This window comes from Equus przewalskii, chromosome 5 (genome assembly GCF_037783145.1).
Source record: "Equus przewalskii isolate Varuska chromosome 5, EquPr2, whole genome shotgun sequence".
Taxonomy (NCBI): domain Eukaryota; kingdom Metazoa; phylum Chordata; class Mammalia; order Perissodactyla; family Equidae; genus Equus; species Equus przewalskii.
In genome coordinates, this window is record NC_091835.1 from 31,394,846 (window position 1) to 31,412,423 (window position 17,578).

General features: G+C 39.1%; 1 protein-coding gene across 4 annotated transcripts in view; it reads left to right on the top strand.

Moving 5' to 3' along the window:
* KDM5A (lysine demethylase 5A) overlaps positions 1 to 17,578 on the top strand; it is a 117,324-nt gene that overhangs the window by 55,698 nt on the left and 44,048 nt on the right. For all 4 annotated transcript variants that reach the window (XM_070620431.1, XM_070620428.1, XM_070620432.1 and 1 more), the window contains 5 exons: positions 1,654 to 1,792; positions 5,849 to 6,028; positions 10,030 to 10,191; positions 12,019 to 12,570; positions 12,952 to 13,095. In XM_070620431.1, the coding sequence (XP_070476532.1) occupies positions 1,654 to 1,792; positions 5,849 to 6,028; positions 10,030 to 10,191; positions 12,019 to 12,570; positions 12,952 to 13,095 (1,177 nt within the window). The remainder of the gene's footprint in view (positions 1 to 1,653; positions 1,793 to 5,848; positions 6,029 to 10,029; positions 10,192 to 12,018; positions 12,571 to 12,951; positions 13,096 to 17,578) is intronic.

The following is a 17,578-nucleotide window of genomic DNA, read 5'->3' on the forward strand; positions in this document are numbered from 1 at the left end:
GATTTAATTAACACAGTCCTGCTCAGCCAAAGAGGTTCCGTGTATGGTTGACATTTTGCTCTTCAGATGCCGTGGAGGATACATACTAAAATTCATATATAGCTTTATCTAAAATATTTGGATTACCCTGTGTCTTCAGATTCATGACAATTCCAGGAGGTGGGAGCATATTAAATGAGAAAAGCTAAATAACTTTGGAATGCAAAACTATGATTTAGTGTACCTGATGCAACTGATAATAGTCTACCAAATGAAATTTTGTTGGTAGTAATATTTGAAAACTTTTTCACATTTTCCTACATTTAATCAATACTAAGTTTTGGTGATTTTTGCCTCTGAAGTGTCTTTCATAACTATGTTCTTCAACTCCATTGTCACTTACCTAATTATAGTGGTACTCATATTTTCCCTTGATCTTTGCAATTCGGTAAGTATTTACCGAGTACCTTCTGGGCTGTTAACTTATTTTTAAATGTTTCTCCAGGTCTTTGTTCATTATATTCCTGGGGTTTTTTTCTTTAACCTTTCGCTTGACAAAAATCACACTTCCTTTTTCTTGGTGAGGACGATTGGCCCTGAGCATGCATCTGTTGCCAGTTTTCCTCTTTTTTTTTTTTTTGATTGGCACCTGAGCTAACAACTGTTGCCAATCTTTTTTTTTTTTCCCCGCCTGCTTTTTCTCCCCAAACCCCCCAGTACATAGTTGTATATCCTAGCTGCAGGTCCCTCTAGTTGTGGGATGTGGGACACTGCCTCAGTGTGGCTGACGAGTAGTGCCATGTCCGCGCCCGGGATCCAAACCCTGGGCCGCCACAGCGGAGTGCGTGAACTTAACCACTCAGCCACAGAGCTGGCCCCAGTTTTCCTCTTTTTGCTTGAGGAAGGTTGCCCCTGAACTACTGTCTGTGCCAGTCTTCGTCTGTTTTGTATGTGGGATGCTGCCACAGCATTGCTTGACAAGTGGTGTGTAGGTCCATGCCTGGGATCCAAATCTGCAAACCCTGGCTGCTAAAGCAGAGAGCATGAACTTAACCACTACGCCACTGCGCCGGGCCCCACACTTCTTTAAAGCCTAGCTCAAAGCCCTTCTCAACTCTCCTGTGCAGAATTAATCACTACCTCCCATAGTAGTGAGCCTGTAGTAATTTATTCTTAGTTACCAGTACAGGTGTAATTCTTGTATGCTGATAGTTGAGGATAAGGTCTATGTTTCATTCATCTTTGTGTAACTAGGTATTAATGAATGTGGTTGAATTAAATGTACATGGTCAACATTAATGGAATTCTAGACTGTTGCTTTCTACATTGCTAATGCATCTCGGACAATTTCAGATGTTGTGGAGAACTAAAATAGAGGCAATTTAGTGTAGTGAAAAGAACATGGGATCTGAGACTCATTGAATCAGTATTTCAGGTGTGCCGTTTACTACGTTAAGTGACTCTGGGGAAAATAATTGATCTTCTTTGAGTTAAAGTTTTCTTGAAATATGGAAATAAAGATAATAGCTGCTTTGCCTCTTTTATAGGATTGTGGTAAGAATTAAATGAAATCATGTATATGAAAGTTCTCTGAACATTGTGAAATGTTATTTAAATGTTGGTAGCAGTTTGACTTTTCCTCGTGCATCCACCGTAATTTTGTCTTCTTTTTAGACCACGGCATAGTGTGGCAAGTTTAGAAAGTATCGTGAACGAAGCTAAGAACATTCCAGCCTTTCTACCCAATGTGTTGTCCCTAAAAGAAGCCTTACAAAAGGCTCGAGAATGGACGACTAAAGTGGAAGCTATTCAGGTAAGGAGCCTTTTGAATTGTCCTCCCATTCAGATGATACTGTCTCACAGATGAGTCCTTTAAGCCTTTAATTCTTTAGAATAGAATAACCGTAATATAGTTTTGGTACTTAAAAATTCACTTATTCTTCCATCTGATTTTGCAGTTCAAAATAAATATTACCTATGTAAACATTTCTTGTTTCTGTTGACTTCCTGCTATGAAAGATGATGGAATTAACCTATTTAATTCTTAGCATTAGGGAGTTTCTTCCATTCTGTATTCTTTTAATTTTTTACCATGTGCAACAATTACTTTTAAAATAAGAGGCAGAAAAAGAAAGTGAAACTACCATTTACTGAACACGACAATACTCATCTTACTAGTTTAGTTGTTTGGGAGCAGAAATATGAGGGAATGATGTAAAGATAGGACCCTGACCCTCGAAAAAGCATAATCTCTAATTGGAAAGACATATATAGTATAGATCTGTAATTCAAACTAAATGAATTAAGTGGTAGATAGAGATGATTATGTATTATGCTTGAATACATAATATTTCTTCTGAATTATAAAAACCATTATGCAGCATTTACAGTATTGCATATATAGACTCTTTCTTATAAAACTATACTCAAAGAAAAAAGAAACCACCTCTCTTCTATTAAGTTGCTGCCGCCAGAAAGAACATATTCTAGGTGTCAAGTTCTAGTGACTTCTATTTTACTTTTATTTTCAGTTGACTTTTTCTAAGGTCTGCTTGACTGCCACTCTTTCTGTTCTGTTTTTTTAAATCATCTCTGTTTTCATCAGGACACTTCCTCTGTTTCTTTCTTCTTTGACCTGTTTGAGGCAGTTAGTTGTCCTCAAATGTCTGATAATCCTTAGTTGTCTGTTTATTTGTGATTGAAGGACTGAATCGGCATGTATGAGTAGCTGTCCTGTGTTTGAATTACTCTGTAATTTTGAAGGACTTTTCCTCCACTAAGCCCTTCCCTTCAGTGGGAGGACTGGATTGTAGGCTCTACGTAAGTGGACAGCTTGTGTTGACAAGCAAACTCTTCTTTAAGATACATACCTTGGGGGACCAGGCCTGTGACCGAGTGGTTAAGTTCCCACACTCTGCTTTGGTGAGCCAGGGTTTCACTGGTTTAGATCCTGGGCATGGACCCTAGTACCTGTCATTAAGCCACGCTGAGGTGATGTCCCACATAGCAGAGCCAGAAGGACCTACAACTAGAATGTACAACTATGTACTGGGGAGCTTTGGAGAGAAGAAGAAGAAGAAGGAAAAAAAGAAGGTTGACAACAGATGTTAGCTCAGGTGCCAGTCTTTAAAACAAATTTTTTTAAAAAAGGATACATAGCTTGGTAGCAGGCTATGTCTAGGCTTAGCCAGAAGGTGTTCTGTAGTCAGATGGCTATAGTTGATCACAAGAAGGAGTAGTAGTAAAAATGGTATTTCTTGGGGCTGGCCTGGTGGTGCAGTGGTTAAGTTTGCACATTCTGCTTTGGCAGCCCGGGGTTTGCCACTTCGGATGCTGGGTGTGGACCTGTGCACCGCTTGTCAAGCCACGCTGTGGCAGGTGTCCCACATATAAAGTAGAGGAAGATGGGCGTGGATGTTAGCTCAGGGCCAGTCTTCCTCAGCAAAAACAGAGGAGGATCGGCAGAAAATGTTAGCTCAGGGCTAATCTTCCTGAAAAAAAAAAAAAAAAAGTATTTCTTGACCCTGTCTATATCTGAGCTTTCTTTTCTCCTCCAGTTAGCTGTGTATTCTTTTCCTAGTACTACAGTGATTTAATTATACCATTATAATATCTCTTAGGGCTAGAACCTTCTCATTCTTTTTAAAAATTCACTTAAGGGGCCAGCCGTGTGGCCAAGTGGTTAAGTTCACATGCTCCACTTCGGCGGCCCAGGGTTTTCACAGGTTTGGATCCTGGATGTGGACATGGCACCACTTGCCAGGCCATGCTGAAGTGGCGTGCCACGTGCCACAACCAGAGGCACTCACAAGTAGAATATACAACTATGTACTGGGGGCTTTAGGGAGGAGAAGAAGAAAAAAAAGATTGGCAATAGATGTTAGCTCAGCTGCCAGTCTTTAAAAAAAGAAAGAAAGAAAGAAAGAAACACACTTGTTGGGCTTCTGTGTATTAAAAAAAAATTAAATTAAAAAAATATATTTATTTATTTATTTTGTGTAAGGAAGATTGGCCCTGAGCTAACGTTTGTTGCCATTCTTTCTCTTTTTGCTTGAGAAAGGTTGTTGCTGAGCTAACATCTATGCCAGTCTTCCTCTATCTTATATGGGGTGCTACCACAGCATGGCTTGACAAATAGTGCTAGGTCCAAACTCAGGATCCGAACCTGAGAACCCTGGGCTGCCAAAGTGGAGCACTCAAACTTAACCACTAGGCCATCGGGTCAGCTGGAAAGATTCACTTAAGTTTTTTAGCTTGTCTATTTTTCCAGATGTTTCATAACTTTCCAAATGAATTTATAGGCAAATGAGTCACTTAATACATGGGAAATAACCTTTTGTTGGAATGTCAGTATTTAGCACGTGACACTATGCCTTTCCTTCATAGCCTGTGACTAACAGTGAATGTCTGGGATATATACAGTTTCTTACAGGAATGGTTACATTTCTGTCTGCTAGGAGATTCATTCAGTCCAAGGAATCACTCTGAATTATTGTCTACAGGCTTCTGACTTCCTTGAGGTGTTCTTGCTGAGTCCCTGGACTGGATTACTTATCAACCCTCTCATCTCCTGTAATGATTCAGTTATTTAGTAAATTTAAAGCAGTGTATAAGTTCTAAAAATAATAATGATTTCATTACATAGAAATATTGAAACATTGTGACTTAGAAGGAAAAGATCCATTCTCACCTGTGTTTGTATAAAATAAAATGGAGGTGATTTCAGAACTAAAATACTGCTTTGTAGTTGCTGGAAAAATTGTGAAGGCAAGAGAGATTACTGGATGTCTTTTCAGTGGGATACTGGATGTTGTCTGCTGAGCCTTCCAGGGTTATCTGATTCTGGGAGTGCATTCCTTAGATTTTCTTTGACCAAGCTATTTTACAACCCTGTCAGTTATTAAAAAGTGATAGTCATACAAATGAATTTTGTCCATAGAAAAGCAATTAAATTTGTCTGTAATGGAACAGTTGATTTTCACACTGTAGAAAAGATGATTCCCTTGTCCTGTATGATATTAAACATCTGTTTCCATCTATTAGCAGATTCCTTTCTTCATTCCTAATTGCATTTATATATGTCTGTTATTTAGATTGTCCTTTGAATTGGTTTTTACATCTTACTTATTCCCTTATTAATTAATAAAATAAAAATCTTTGACAACATGGGAGTTGGCCCAGTGGTGTAGTGGTTAGGTTTGCGCAATCTACTTTGGCAACCCAGGTTCAAGGATTCACTTCCTGGGTGCAGACCTACACACTGCTCATCAAGCCATGCTGAGGCAGCATCCCATATACAAAATAGAGGAAGATCGGCACAGATGTTAGCTTAGTGACAATCTTCCTCAAGCAAAAAGAGGAAGACTGGCTACACATGTTAGTTCAGGGCCAATCTTTCTCACCAAAAAAACAAAAAGGAAAGAAAGAAAGAAAGAGGGGCCTACCCCGTGGCCGAGTGGTTAAGTTCATGTGCTCCACTTTGGCGGCCCAGCATTTCACTGGTTCAAATCCTGGGTGCCGACATGGCACCGCTCATCAAGCTATGCTGAGGTGGCGTCCTACATGTCACAGCTAGAAGGACCCACAACTGAAAATACACAACTATGTACTGGGGGGCTTTGGGGAGAAAAGGAAAAATAAAATCTTAAAAAAGAAAAGGAAGAAAAAAAAATTTTTGACTCAACGAATTTACACAATCTTTTTTTAAAGGGTATTGGGAGCTCTATTAATTCAGGAGACGCAATTAGGTTTAAAGAATAATGTTTAATAAAAAAATTAACATTAAACTCTTTATAAAGTCTCTTGACAATATATTGCCAGACTCCATAAGAGAATGCAAATTATATGAGAATGTACTTTTATTTTTCAGAGTGGCAGCAATTATGCTTACTTGGAGCAGCTGGAGAGTTTATCTGCTAAAGGGCGCCCTATCCCTGTGCGTCTTGATGCATTGCCCCAAGTGGAATCACAGGTAGCAGCAGCACGGGCATGGAGAGAGAGGACTGGGCGGACCTTCCTTAAGAAGAATTCTAGCCATACATTGTTACAGGTGAAGAGTAGTTTACTTTATGGATGCGTATGTTAGCACTTCGTCAGAAGCTGATAATTTAACACCTATAGGTGGTGGTAGTATTGGTGAGGGTTGTTTCCAGTTTAACTGGTTATGGTTATACAAATGGTTCCCATTAGGTAATACTAAATGTTGACCAGAAATCTGGGGCCTTAGGCAGACTTATTTCTGGTCCACCTTGTGTTGTGTCCAGAAAAATGCAATCAATCTGGATCTTATCTCTATTGTTAAGGGACCCCGTCACTGAAAGATCTTATTTTTCGGAAACATAAATTTAGATATTCATTACCCATTTCATCTTGAGCAGTTGAACGTAGTAGTTAGGAGCATAGGCTTTGGAATAAGATAGTTTCATGTTTGAGGATGGGCCTCCTAATTACTAACTCTGTGTCCTTGGGCCAGTTGTTTCCTTTCTGAGCCTCAGTTTCCCTTGTTTGTAAAATACGAATAATACTACCTACTTTGGAGGGTTGTTGTGAGGATTGAATTAGATAATGTGTATAAAATTTATAAGAAAGTGTCTAGGGCATGGTGAGTGGTCAATAAATGGTTCCTTTTATTATTTTCAGTTTTAAGATTTTTTTAAATTTAAAAAAATTTTTATTTTTTTATTGAGTTCATAATAGTTTATACCATAATAGTTTATACCATTGTGAATTTCACTTGCACATTATTTCTTGTCCATCACCATAAAAGTGCTCCCCTTCACCCCCTGTACGCACTCCCCAGCACCCTTCCCCTGGTAACCACTGAATTGTTCTCTTTGTCCATGTGTGTGTTTGTCTTCCGCTTATGAGTGAAATCATATGGTGTTTGTCTTTCTCAGTCTGGCTTATTTCACTTAGCATAATACCCTCCAGGTCCATCCATGTTGTTGCAAATGGGATGATTCTGTCTTTTTTATGGCTGAGTAGTATTCCATTGTGTGGAATGCTGTATATATTCCATATATACACACACCACATCTTCTTTTTCCAGTCATCAGTCAGTGAGCACTTAGGTTGCTTCCATGTCTTGGCTATTGTGAATAGTGCTGCAATGAAATAGGGGTACATAGGTCACTTTGGATTCTTGATTTCAAGTTGTTTGGATAGATAGCCAGTAGTGGGGTAGCCGGATCATATGGTATTTCTATTTTTAGTTTTTTTGAGAAATCTCCATACTGTTTTCCATAGTGGCTGACCCAGTTTGCTTCCCATCAGCAGTGTTTGAGGGTTCCCTTTTCTCCAAACCCTCTCCAACATTGTTATTTTTAGTCTTAGTGATTATAAGCATTTTAACAAGTGTAAGGTGGTATCTTAGTGTAGTTTTGATTTGCATTTCTCTGATGATTAGTGATGTTGAGCATCTTTTCATGTGCCTGTTGGCCATCTATATATCTTCTTTGGAAAAATGTCTGCTCATATCCTCTGCCTATATTTTGATCTGGCTGTTTGTTTTTTTGTTGTTCAGTTGTGTGAGTTCTTTATATGTTATGGAGGTTAACCACTTGTTGGATATGTGGTTTGCAAATATTTTCTCCCAATTGGTGGGGTGTCTTTTTGTTTTGATCCTAATTTGCTTTGCCTTGCAGAAGCTCTTTAGTCTGATGAAGTCCCACTTATTTTTTCTTTTGTTTCCTTTGTCCAAGAAGACGTGGTATTCAAAAAGATCCTTTGAAGTTCTGTGTCAAAGAGTGTGCTACCTATATTTTCTTCCAGAAGTTTCACGGTTTCAGGTCTTCAAGTCTTTGATCTATTTTGAGTTTATTTTTGTGTATGGCATGAGAATAATGGTCTACTTTCATTCTTTCGCAAGTAGTTATCCAGATTCTCCAACACCATTTATTGAAGAGACTATCTTTTCTCCATTGTATGTTCTTGGCACCTTTGTTGAAGATTAGCTGTCCATAGATGTGTGGTTTTATTTCTGGGCTTTTAGTTAGTGCTGCTATTTTATCATTCGTTTTCGGTTCTCCTGCATTTCCTTGGTTTCTCATCCTGCGTATTTCAGCCTACCAATTAGGTTATGTAGTTTTTTATGCTCGGTTTCCTAGTTCTCTCCTTATTTATTATTTGTGTCTCTGTTCTGCTTTTTTGTTTAGTGGTTACCATGAGGTTTGTATGAAAAATATCATAGGTAAAATAGTGCATTTTCTGATGGCCTCTTGTTTCCGTAGGCTAAACTGATTCAGTCCCTTTTCTCTTCCCCTCCTCTGTTGTTTTTGTCATGTCTTATTCCATCTTGTGTTGTGAATTTGTGGTTAAAATGACAAGATTATCTTTGTTTTTGGTGTTTTCCCTTCCCTTTATCTTTAATGTCATAGTTGAGTATTTGCTAGCCTGCTCTGATTTATAGCTACAATTTTATGATTTTATGTACCGATTTATCTCCTTACTCTGGGCTTTGTAACCCCTTTCTTCCTCCTTTTTCCCCTAGGTATGAGGGCCTTCTTGAGGATTTCTTGTAGGGAGAGTCTTGTGGCTATGAACTCCCTTAGCTTTTGTTTATCTGGAAAAGTTTTTATTGTTCCATCATATCTGAAGGATATTTTTGCTGGATAGAGTATTCTTGGCTGAAAGTTTTTGTCCTTCAAAGATTAGAATGTATCGTTCTAGTCTCTCCTCGCCTATAAGGTTTCTGTTGAGAAATCTGCTGAAAGCCTGGTAGGGATTCCTTTGTAAGTTATTTTTTTCTGCCTTGCTGCCCTTAGTATTTTTTCCTTGTCATTGACTTTTCCAGTTTCACTACTATCTGCCTTGCAGTAGGTCTTTTTACATTGACATATTTAGGAGATCTGGTAGCCTCTTTCACTTGGATTTCCATCTCTTTCCCCAGGTTTGGGAAGTTCTCCACTATTATTTCTTTGAACAAGCTTTCTGCTCCATTCTCCTCTTCTCCCTGTGGAATACCTGTAATTCTTCTGTTGCATTTCCTAATTGAGTTGGATATTTCTTGGAGACTTTCTTCATTTCTTTTCAGTCTTAGTTCTCTCTCCTCTATCTGGAGCATCAACATGTCTATCCTCAATTGTGCTGATTGGCTCCTTGATGATGTCAGCTCTAGCGTTCAGGGAATCCGTATTTTGTTTTATCTCATCCATCGTGTCTTTCATCTCCGATATTTCTGATTGATTGATTCTTTATAACTTCAATCTCTTTTGTGAAGTAGCTCCTGAACTCATTAAGTTGTTTCTCTGCATTCTCTTTTAACTCACTGAGTTTTTTGATGATAGATATTTTGAACTTTCTGTCATTTAGATTATATATTTCTCTGTCTTCAGGATTGATTTCTGGGTACTTGTCATTTTCCTTCTGGTCTGGTGATTTAATAGAATTTTTGATACTACTAGAGGATGTGGCTCTGTTCTTCAGCACTGTGGTATTGTTTGGTTGCTGTATTCAACTGTAACCACTGAGTGGGAGTCAAGAACTGCCTATCCTGAGCCCTCTGTGTTCTGCCGGGATCTCAGGTGCTGGAACCAGGTGGTGGGTGGTTGAGGGGAGGGGCGCTTTCTTCTCTGTGCTCTTGGAGGCTTCTCACTCTCCCGTCACACTCTGCTTTCCTGGGGTGTTGGCTTGATGAAGACACCCCCATGATAGCTAGTCACTTCAGTAGGGGGCTTCCCCCAGGCTGCAAGGGACCATGGGGATCTATGATGTTCTCACAAAGGGGCGCCCCCTCCCCCTTTCCTTCCCTCTTGGAGGCCATGCACAAGCCCAGAATTGCGGTCTTTTGGGGAGGGAGCGAAGCTTCCTCTTACTCCATTCCACCTCCTCCGCCGGGGCTCCAGCACCTCTGCTTCCTGACATATGGCTGCGTGGGTCTCTCAGACATCTTTTTTGTGTTGTGGATGTCCTCTCTTGGAATATGAATGTCCTTTTAGTTGTGTCTTGGAGGTGAGAGTTCACTGGGAGAGCTCACTCTACCATGATGCTGACGTCACCCAGTTTTAAGATTTTTTTAAGACCAGAGCTCAATATTTGGTTTTATTTTTGTAGGTGCTGAGTCCCCGGACTGACATTGGTATATATGGGAGTGGTAAAAACAGAAGGAAAAAAGTAAAAGAGCTAATAGAAAAAGAAAAAGAAAAGGATCTGGACCTTGATCCTCTGAGTGATCTGGAGGAAGGATTGGAGGAAACCAGAGATACAGCCATGGTGGTAAGGCATTATGTAAAGTATCTTGAGTTTGCTTGGTGAATACAAAATTCTGTGAAGATATTAGCAGATTCACTCTTTATATATTCTTAACTATTATTTCTGTGTAGTTTTTTGTCTGGCTTTATGGTGATGCATATTTCACATAGTTTTAAATATTTCTAATCAAAGTATGTAAAAAGTTTACTATTCTTCTCTCTCCCTAAAATTGGCTTTTTCATATTGCTCTTTGTTTTTTTAATAGTTGTCTAATATTCCTTCAAATTATCCATAATTTGCTGAGTACTTTTCTGATAATGAACATTTTGGCAGTTACTAAGTGTTGGCTCTTATGGATAGTAATAAAGTGAACCTCCTTTATAGGCTTTTCCTTTTCTCGAATTATTTTCCTACACTTGACTCTTACAATCAGATTAAATGATTGGCATTTAATAGCATGTTTGATGCTTAATACAATTGTGCTTTTGAAAGGAATTCTGTCAGCTTACTGATACCAGCTGCTATTTAAAATATGTTCCTTATCGGGGCCAGCCCGGTGGAGCAGTGGTTAAGTTCTCACCTTCTGCTTCTCGGCAGCCCGGGGTTCACTGATTTGGATCCCGGGTGTGGACATGGCACCACTTGGCAAAAGCCACGTTGTGGTAGGCATCCCACGTATAAAGTGAAAGAAGATGGGCATGGATGTTAGCTCAGGGCCAGTCTTCCTCAGCAAAAAGAGGAGGATTGGCAGTAGTTAGCTCAGGGCTAATCTTCCTCAAAAAACAAAAAGCAAAAATAGATTAAAATATTTTCCTTCTCTTAGTAACATTCAGCAGTATAGTGAGGGCTGGATAAAATATTTATAGCTAATTAGAATTATGGGATATTTTTTGGAGAGTAGGAAGAATGTGTTAAAATTATAAGGATCCTGAGGAAGTAGAGAGAAAATAAAAATGAGTTTGGGCAATACGCAATACTAGGGAATTGCATACATTAAGTAACTTAATACGGCTGTTTCTGCCTACAAATGATCCTGTTTTGAGGCCAGTGGATATGATTTCTCATTAGAGAGCCTGCCTAACAAGTCAGTCTCGCCAGACAAGTAGGACTGGAAATTATTTCAAAATCGTTTCAAAGCTACCAGAGTTTAGAAAGAAAATACACTGTCAGTGCTCATGATAATTAAATTTTGTTTACTTTTATATAGTTTTCTGAAATGAGTTACATAAAACCTTGTTATACTTAGTCATCAGGCTTTGTTATTCTACTTCTGCACAAGTGGAGGCCTTCTAGAAAGAGATAGAAATGGACCTGTATATAACTTGCCCCCAGAGAATGAATTACAAGGGGATGGGGAACTAATATTTGTTGAGTGTTAACCTTGTCCCAGGTACCAAGTTAAGCACTTTCAGGTGTGTTATTTTCTTTAATCCTTAAAAAATAAATGAGGTTAGTGATATCCTCAGTTTTCAGAAAACTAAGATTCAGAAAACTTGTGCCCCAGATCAACAGCCTGTACAACATTAAGTACAAGAGCCAGGCTTCATACCCAGGTTGCTTGACTTCAGGGCATACTATCTTTCTGCTGCCCCCTACATAAAAATTCAGAGTACTCTGCTCATATGAATGGTCAAATATAAATTTTCCCATTTCACAGATAAGGAATGTTTGCATGGAAACTGTCAGGCTGCCCCTAATTTTAGGAAATGACTGACAACTGATTTGTTTTTAAAGGACAGTGCTTTGTCACCGTGAGGCCACAACTTGGAGACAATCCCTCAACCTTGAGGGTCTGGTATTTTTGGAGTGTTTTATAGTGATTCCTTTTAATTAAATGTTTGTTGTATACAGGTGGCCGTTTTCAAAGAACGGGAGCAAAAAGAGATTGAAGCCATGCACACCCTCCGAGCAGCCAACCTAGCCAAGATGACAATGGTGGACCGCATAGAAGAAGTAAAATTTTGCATTTGCCGCAAGACAGCCAGTGGGTTTATGCTACAGTGTGAGCTCTGCAAAGACTGGTTCCATAACAGCTGTGTTCCACTTCCTAAGTCAAGTTCCCAGAAAAAAGGGTCTAGCTGGCAGGCTAAAGAAGTAAAATTCCTTTGCCCTCTTTGTATGCGGTCTCGAAGGCCAAGGCTAGAAACTATTCTCTCACTCCTGGTATCACTTCAGAAGTTGCCTGTACGGTTGCCTGAAGGAGAGGCCCTACAGTGTTTGACAGAACGTGCTATGTGTTGGCAAGATAGAGCACGGCAGGCCCTAGCAACAGATGAACTATCCTCTGCTCTGGCCAAACTGTCTGTGTTGAGCCAGCGTATGGTGGAGCAGGCAGCTCGAGAAAAAACTGAGAAGATTATCAGTGCAGAACTCCAGAAAGCAGCTGCCAATCCAGACTTACAGGCAAGTTTAGGATTTTCTTTCTTTTTCTATTTCTTAGGATAGTGTTTGTCAGTGTGTAAATAGTAAATCAAATCTATCTTACCAGTTGGTTAGGAAAAGAACACTAAGTTACCAGCAGCTATATTTTCATAATGTCTTCTTTCATACACCAATAGGATTTTTCTTTGGTTGTATACGTAGGTTATTTTAGTGAAATATTACCTGGAAATATCATTCAGGTGAACCTTGGCATTGTAGTAAAATAATGTGATCTTTAGTAACTGTTGAAGTCAGTTAGCGATTTTGCAAGTTCCTTACATTTTGGTAGTCTTAAGCACATATGAATTACCTATGTTTGTTTAGTATGTCTCTCTGTTCATCTTGGGATTGTTTGTTGTTTAGGGACACTTACCTAGTTTCCAGCAGTCTGCTTTTAACCGGGTGGCGAGCAGTGTGTCTTCTTCCCCTCGACAAACGATGGACTACGATGATGAAGAAACAGATTCTGATGAAGACATTCGAGAGGCGTATGGCTATGATGTCAAGGTAGTTCTGACAGACTGTGGCTACATACCTCATCACTGGGTTTGCTAAAAAGCTGTTGAGCACCAACATCTGAGGCCTGAAAGTGGGAGAGAAAGCTGGTTATCTATCTGTCCTGAGTTTATGGTGGTAGGATTTTTTTCAGAGCTCCAAAAATTGAAACAATTTTTTTAAAGGATGGAATTTTTTAAAAATCTGTATTTTTCTTACCTTGTAACTCCTTAGGGCTTAGAGGGACTAGAAAAATTATGCATTTAAGTTACCGAAAGCTTTCATGGCTGATTTCAATATTTTTTTCTTTGGGTTGTTAAAAAAGTCTGTGTAGTTACGTTTTAAGCATCTCACTCCAGCTGTGCTTTGATTCTTTTCCTCTGATCTCTCATCTGGATGGTGCTAAGTAGAATATCATATTCAGAGATGGGTTATACTTGGGCCCACGGTTCAAATTTGCAGAATTATAGTTACAGTTAGAACAAATGATTTGTTCTCAGTATGATTATTTTGATAATGACACCACACTGGTGATGAAGAGAAGGTTTTGGCAAGTTTGTTTTCTGTTGGGTCCTTTTGGTCTTTTGTTGTCATTTCATGTCAGGCCCAAGTCCTTTGTCTTTTACCTAGTAATAACATTATAATCTAGGCAGAGACCCTGCCAAGTTACAGTTAATCCATTGATCTGTTTTATATTATTCTTTGTTGATCTGTTTAGAATCTATACCTGTAACCAGGGAGTTTGTACTCTGTCTTTTCAGCATTAGAGCATGAATACCACTAGCATTAAAACTCCCAGGATGTAAAATTAAAGCCATCCCTCGTAGATGCTTGTAAATTACCTGCTGGAAAATACTTTTCTCAAGATAAAAATGGATCTAGGCGATCTTTTAATGAGGGAATTTTTTTTTTTTAAGATTTTATTTTTCCTCCTTCTCCCCAAAGCCCCCTGGTGCATAGTTGTATATATTTTTATATACAACTTCTAGGAGGACACAACTGGGTCCTTCTAGTTGTGGCCTGTGGGACGCCGCCTCAGCATGGCTTGATGAGCAGTTCTAGGTCCGCACCCAAGATCCGAACCTGTGAAATCCTGGCCTGCTGAAGCAGAGCACACGAACTTAACCACTTGGCCATAGGGCCAGCCCCCCTCCCCCTTTTTTTTTTTAAAGGTTAGAGAATTTTTAGTTATATGAATTAAAGACTTGAGAAAAGTTTAAACTTGATTTAGCCTGTTAAAATAAGGTTCTGAGCACCTTGCTACCCTGAAGTTCATGACCTTTTTTGTTTATAAAGTTGTATAGGATGACCAGGAGCAGCTGAAAGGGAATGCAGCCCATTCTATGTATAAGTTAGTTAGCTAATACTAGAATTGCCTTTTGCCATAGCAGACCCAGCCCAATACTTGGGTTATTATCTTCCTAGCACATTAAGGATCAAGCGGTTCCCTGGAACTACTAGACAGCCTGGACTTCACTTGGAAGCAGATCGGTAACCTATAAAAACAAAGCATCACAAGTATTATATGATTTCAGGGCTGGAGATTGATATGGCTGTATGCAATAGTCCTTTTCTGCAATATTTACACAGGGGACTTAGCTTACAGTCTCTTCTTTGGTAGAGCGTATTGGCAGGATAGAAAAGAAATGATGGATTTTAGAGTGTTAATATATTTGATATCTTAGAAGAGAAGAACATTGGCAAGACTTAGGGTAATTCAAGGTTAAATTTACCTTGATGTTGGTATCTTTGCGTTAAAAAAAATTATACTTGCATATTTTCCCATAGAGCAAGCACTTACTGTATAATGAAAATTTTATTTGCCAATTTATGTGCAATTGGCTTGGTGATTTTTCTCTTTGTTTGGTGTCCCCTGATTGTGACCACGAATTAGTCCTTAAAATAGTTTGAATTTAACATCTTTGCTTGAGGAAGAGGTCCCTACTGGTTTAGGAAGAATGGGTAATTATATAGAAAAATAAAATCAGTCATTTGATCTTAGTATTTATTAGTATAGCATTTAAATGTTTAAAACAGATGGTTTGTGCTTTGCGCTGTTTGATTATTTTGCATCTAATATCCTATGATCACCACTAAAATACTCAGAGCAGCAATTCAAGAAAATCATTACTTAGGAAAATACATTTTTTTTTTTTTTTTTAAAGATTTTTTTTTTTTTTTTTTCCTTTTTCTCCCCAAAGCCCCCCAGTACATAGTTGTGTATTCTTCGTTGTGGGTTCTTCTAGTTGTGGCATGTGGGATGCTGCCTCAGCGTGGTCTGATGAGCAGGGCCATGTCCGCGCCCAGGATTCGAACTAACGAAACACTGGGCCGCCTGCAGCGGAGCGCGCGAACGTAACCACTCGGCCACGGGGCCAGCCCCAGGAAAATACATATTTAATGAAGAAAAGTCTGTCATGAATCTTTTGTGATTGTGTCTGGGATAAGCTTCTTTCAAATATTCATATGGTTATTTGCTTTTAAAGCATATTGTTTGCTTTTACTGAAACTCTCCATCCATATTACAGTTTATATTTTGCAAATGCATATATGTGTAGAATTACCTCAGAAAGGAGAGTATAAAATAGTAGTAACTGTTATCTCCCAGGAAGGTCTTTTATATATTCCAATAATTGCTTATTTTAGAGAAAGGCAAGTTAGATTCTTTCATTTTTTTCTTCTGCACCCTCGTTAATGCTTGAGTGGCTTGAGCTTTTTTGGAAATAGAGTAGATTTGTCTGAGATTTTAGTCTCACCTAACACCAGATAAGGTGGAGTGACAGATCTGTATATAAAACACATTTCGCACTGTGAGGCCATTCCGCTTTTCCTGCTGTTTGCCATTAGTGGGACTGAAATGTAATTCTCCTCCTTAGGGAGAGAATTTGTTTAAGCTTGCTGTCTATCAATCCTTTTACTTTCATCATATCTGTGTTTTATATTTAAAATGTATCTCTTGTAGACAGCATATATAGTAGGGTCCTTTCTGGTCTGTAATTCTGCCTATATGTTTTGTAAAATGTATGGTTAAGTCTTGTTTTTGTTGGTTTTTTTTTTTTTTTTCTTTTGAGGAAGATCAGCCCTGAGCTAATATCCATGCCCATCTTCCTCTACTTTTTATGTGGGACGCCTGCCACAGCTCGCCTTGATGAGTGGTGCCATGGTCTGCACCTGGGATCCGAACTGGAGGACCCCAGGCCGCCAAAGCAGAACATGCTTTTACTTAACTCCTGCTCCACTGGGCTGGCCTCTGTTTTATTTTTTAAGTAATACATTCATGTGCCACGTAATGATGTTTAAATCAACAATGGACTGCATATACAATGGTGGTCCCGTAAGATGTGTGGTAGGCTATACCATCTAGGTTTGTGTAAGTACTGTAGGGGAGGAAGAAATTTTCCTGTACTCTTCTGTATTCTTCTGGCTGGTCAAGGATTAAATTGACGTGAGACAGATTAACAGGAGAAATACAAAAGTTTAATAACATGTATACGTGGGAGAAATCCAGGAAAACCGAGTAACTTACAAAAATGCCCAAAGTCCTCACCTTAAATACTATGCTCAGCTAAAAGACAAAGATGGTGGGAGTAGGGAGAGTCAGTGACTTCAGAGGAAAGGAAGGCAATTCACAGGTAGCTGAAAAGGAGCAACCATTTGGAAAACAATTGTTTGGCCACGCAGAAACAGAAGAACACAGAGGGAGCCCATCAAACAGGCTTTTCTTGGTTCCCCTCTGTCTGCCGCCTGGTTCATGTTACACTGAGGTGATAGCTCTCTTCCTGAAACAGGTTTTTTAATCTCAGTTCTTTTAGGCGGTCAAGGGGGAGGTAATAAGAAAACTTTCAGTCTTTTCTTTCTTAACAATAATCAGCCTAAAATAATCCTTATTTAGAGAGATACATTTTGGGGTGGCACATTTTGTTCCCCTTCAGTTTACTCTGTTGCACAATGAAATTGCCTAATGATGCATTTCCCAGAATGTATCCCTGTCATTACGTGATACATGACTGTGTAGCAATCTCTGTCTTTTGATTGGGGGTGTTTAGTCCATTTACATTTGATGTAATTGTTGACATGGTTGGATTTAAATTGACTATCTTGCTATTTATTTTTTATTAATCTCTCTCTCTTTTTTTTTTTAAAGATTGGCACCTGAGCTGACATCTGTTGCCAATCTTTTTTTCTTTTTCTTCTTCTTCTCCCCAAAGCCCCCCAGTACACAGTTGTATATTCTAGTTGCAGGTCCTGCTAGTTGTGCTGTGTGGGATGCTGCCTCAGCATGGCTTGATGAGCGGTACCATGTCCACACTCAGGATCCGAACTGGTGAAACCCCTGGCTACCAAAGTGGAAGACACGAACTTAACCACTCAGCCACCAGGCTGGCCCCAACATCTTTTGTTTTTTGTTTCTTGTTCCTCAGTTGCTCTTTTCCTGCCTTCTTTTGGGTTAATGGCAATTTTTTTTTAATGCTTCATTTTATTTCCTTTATTGGCT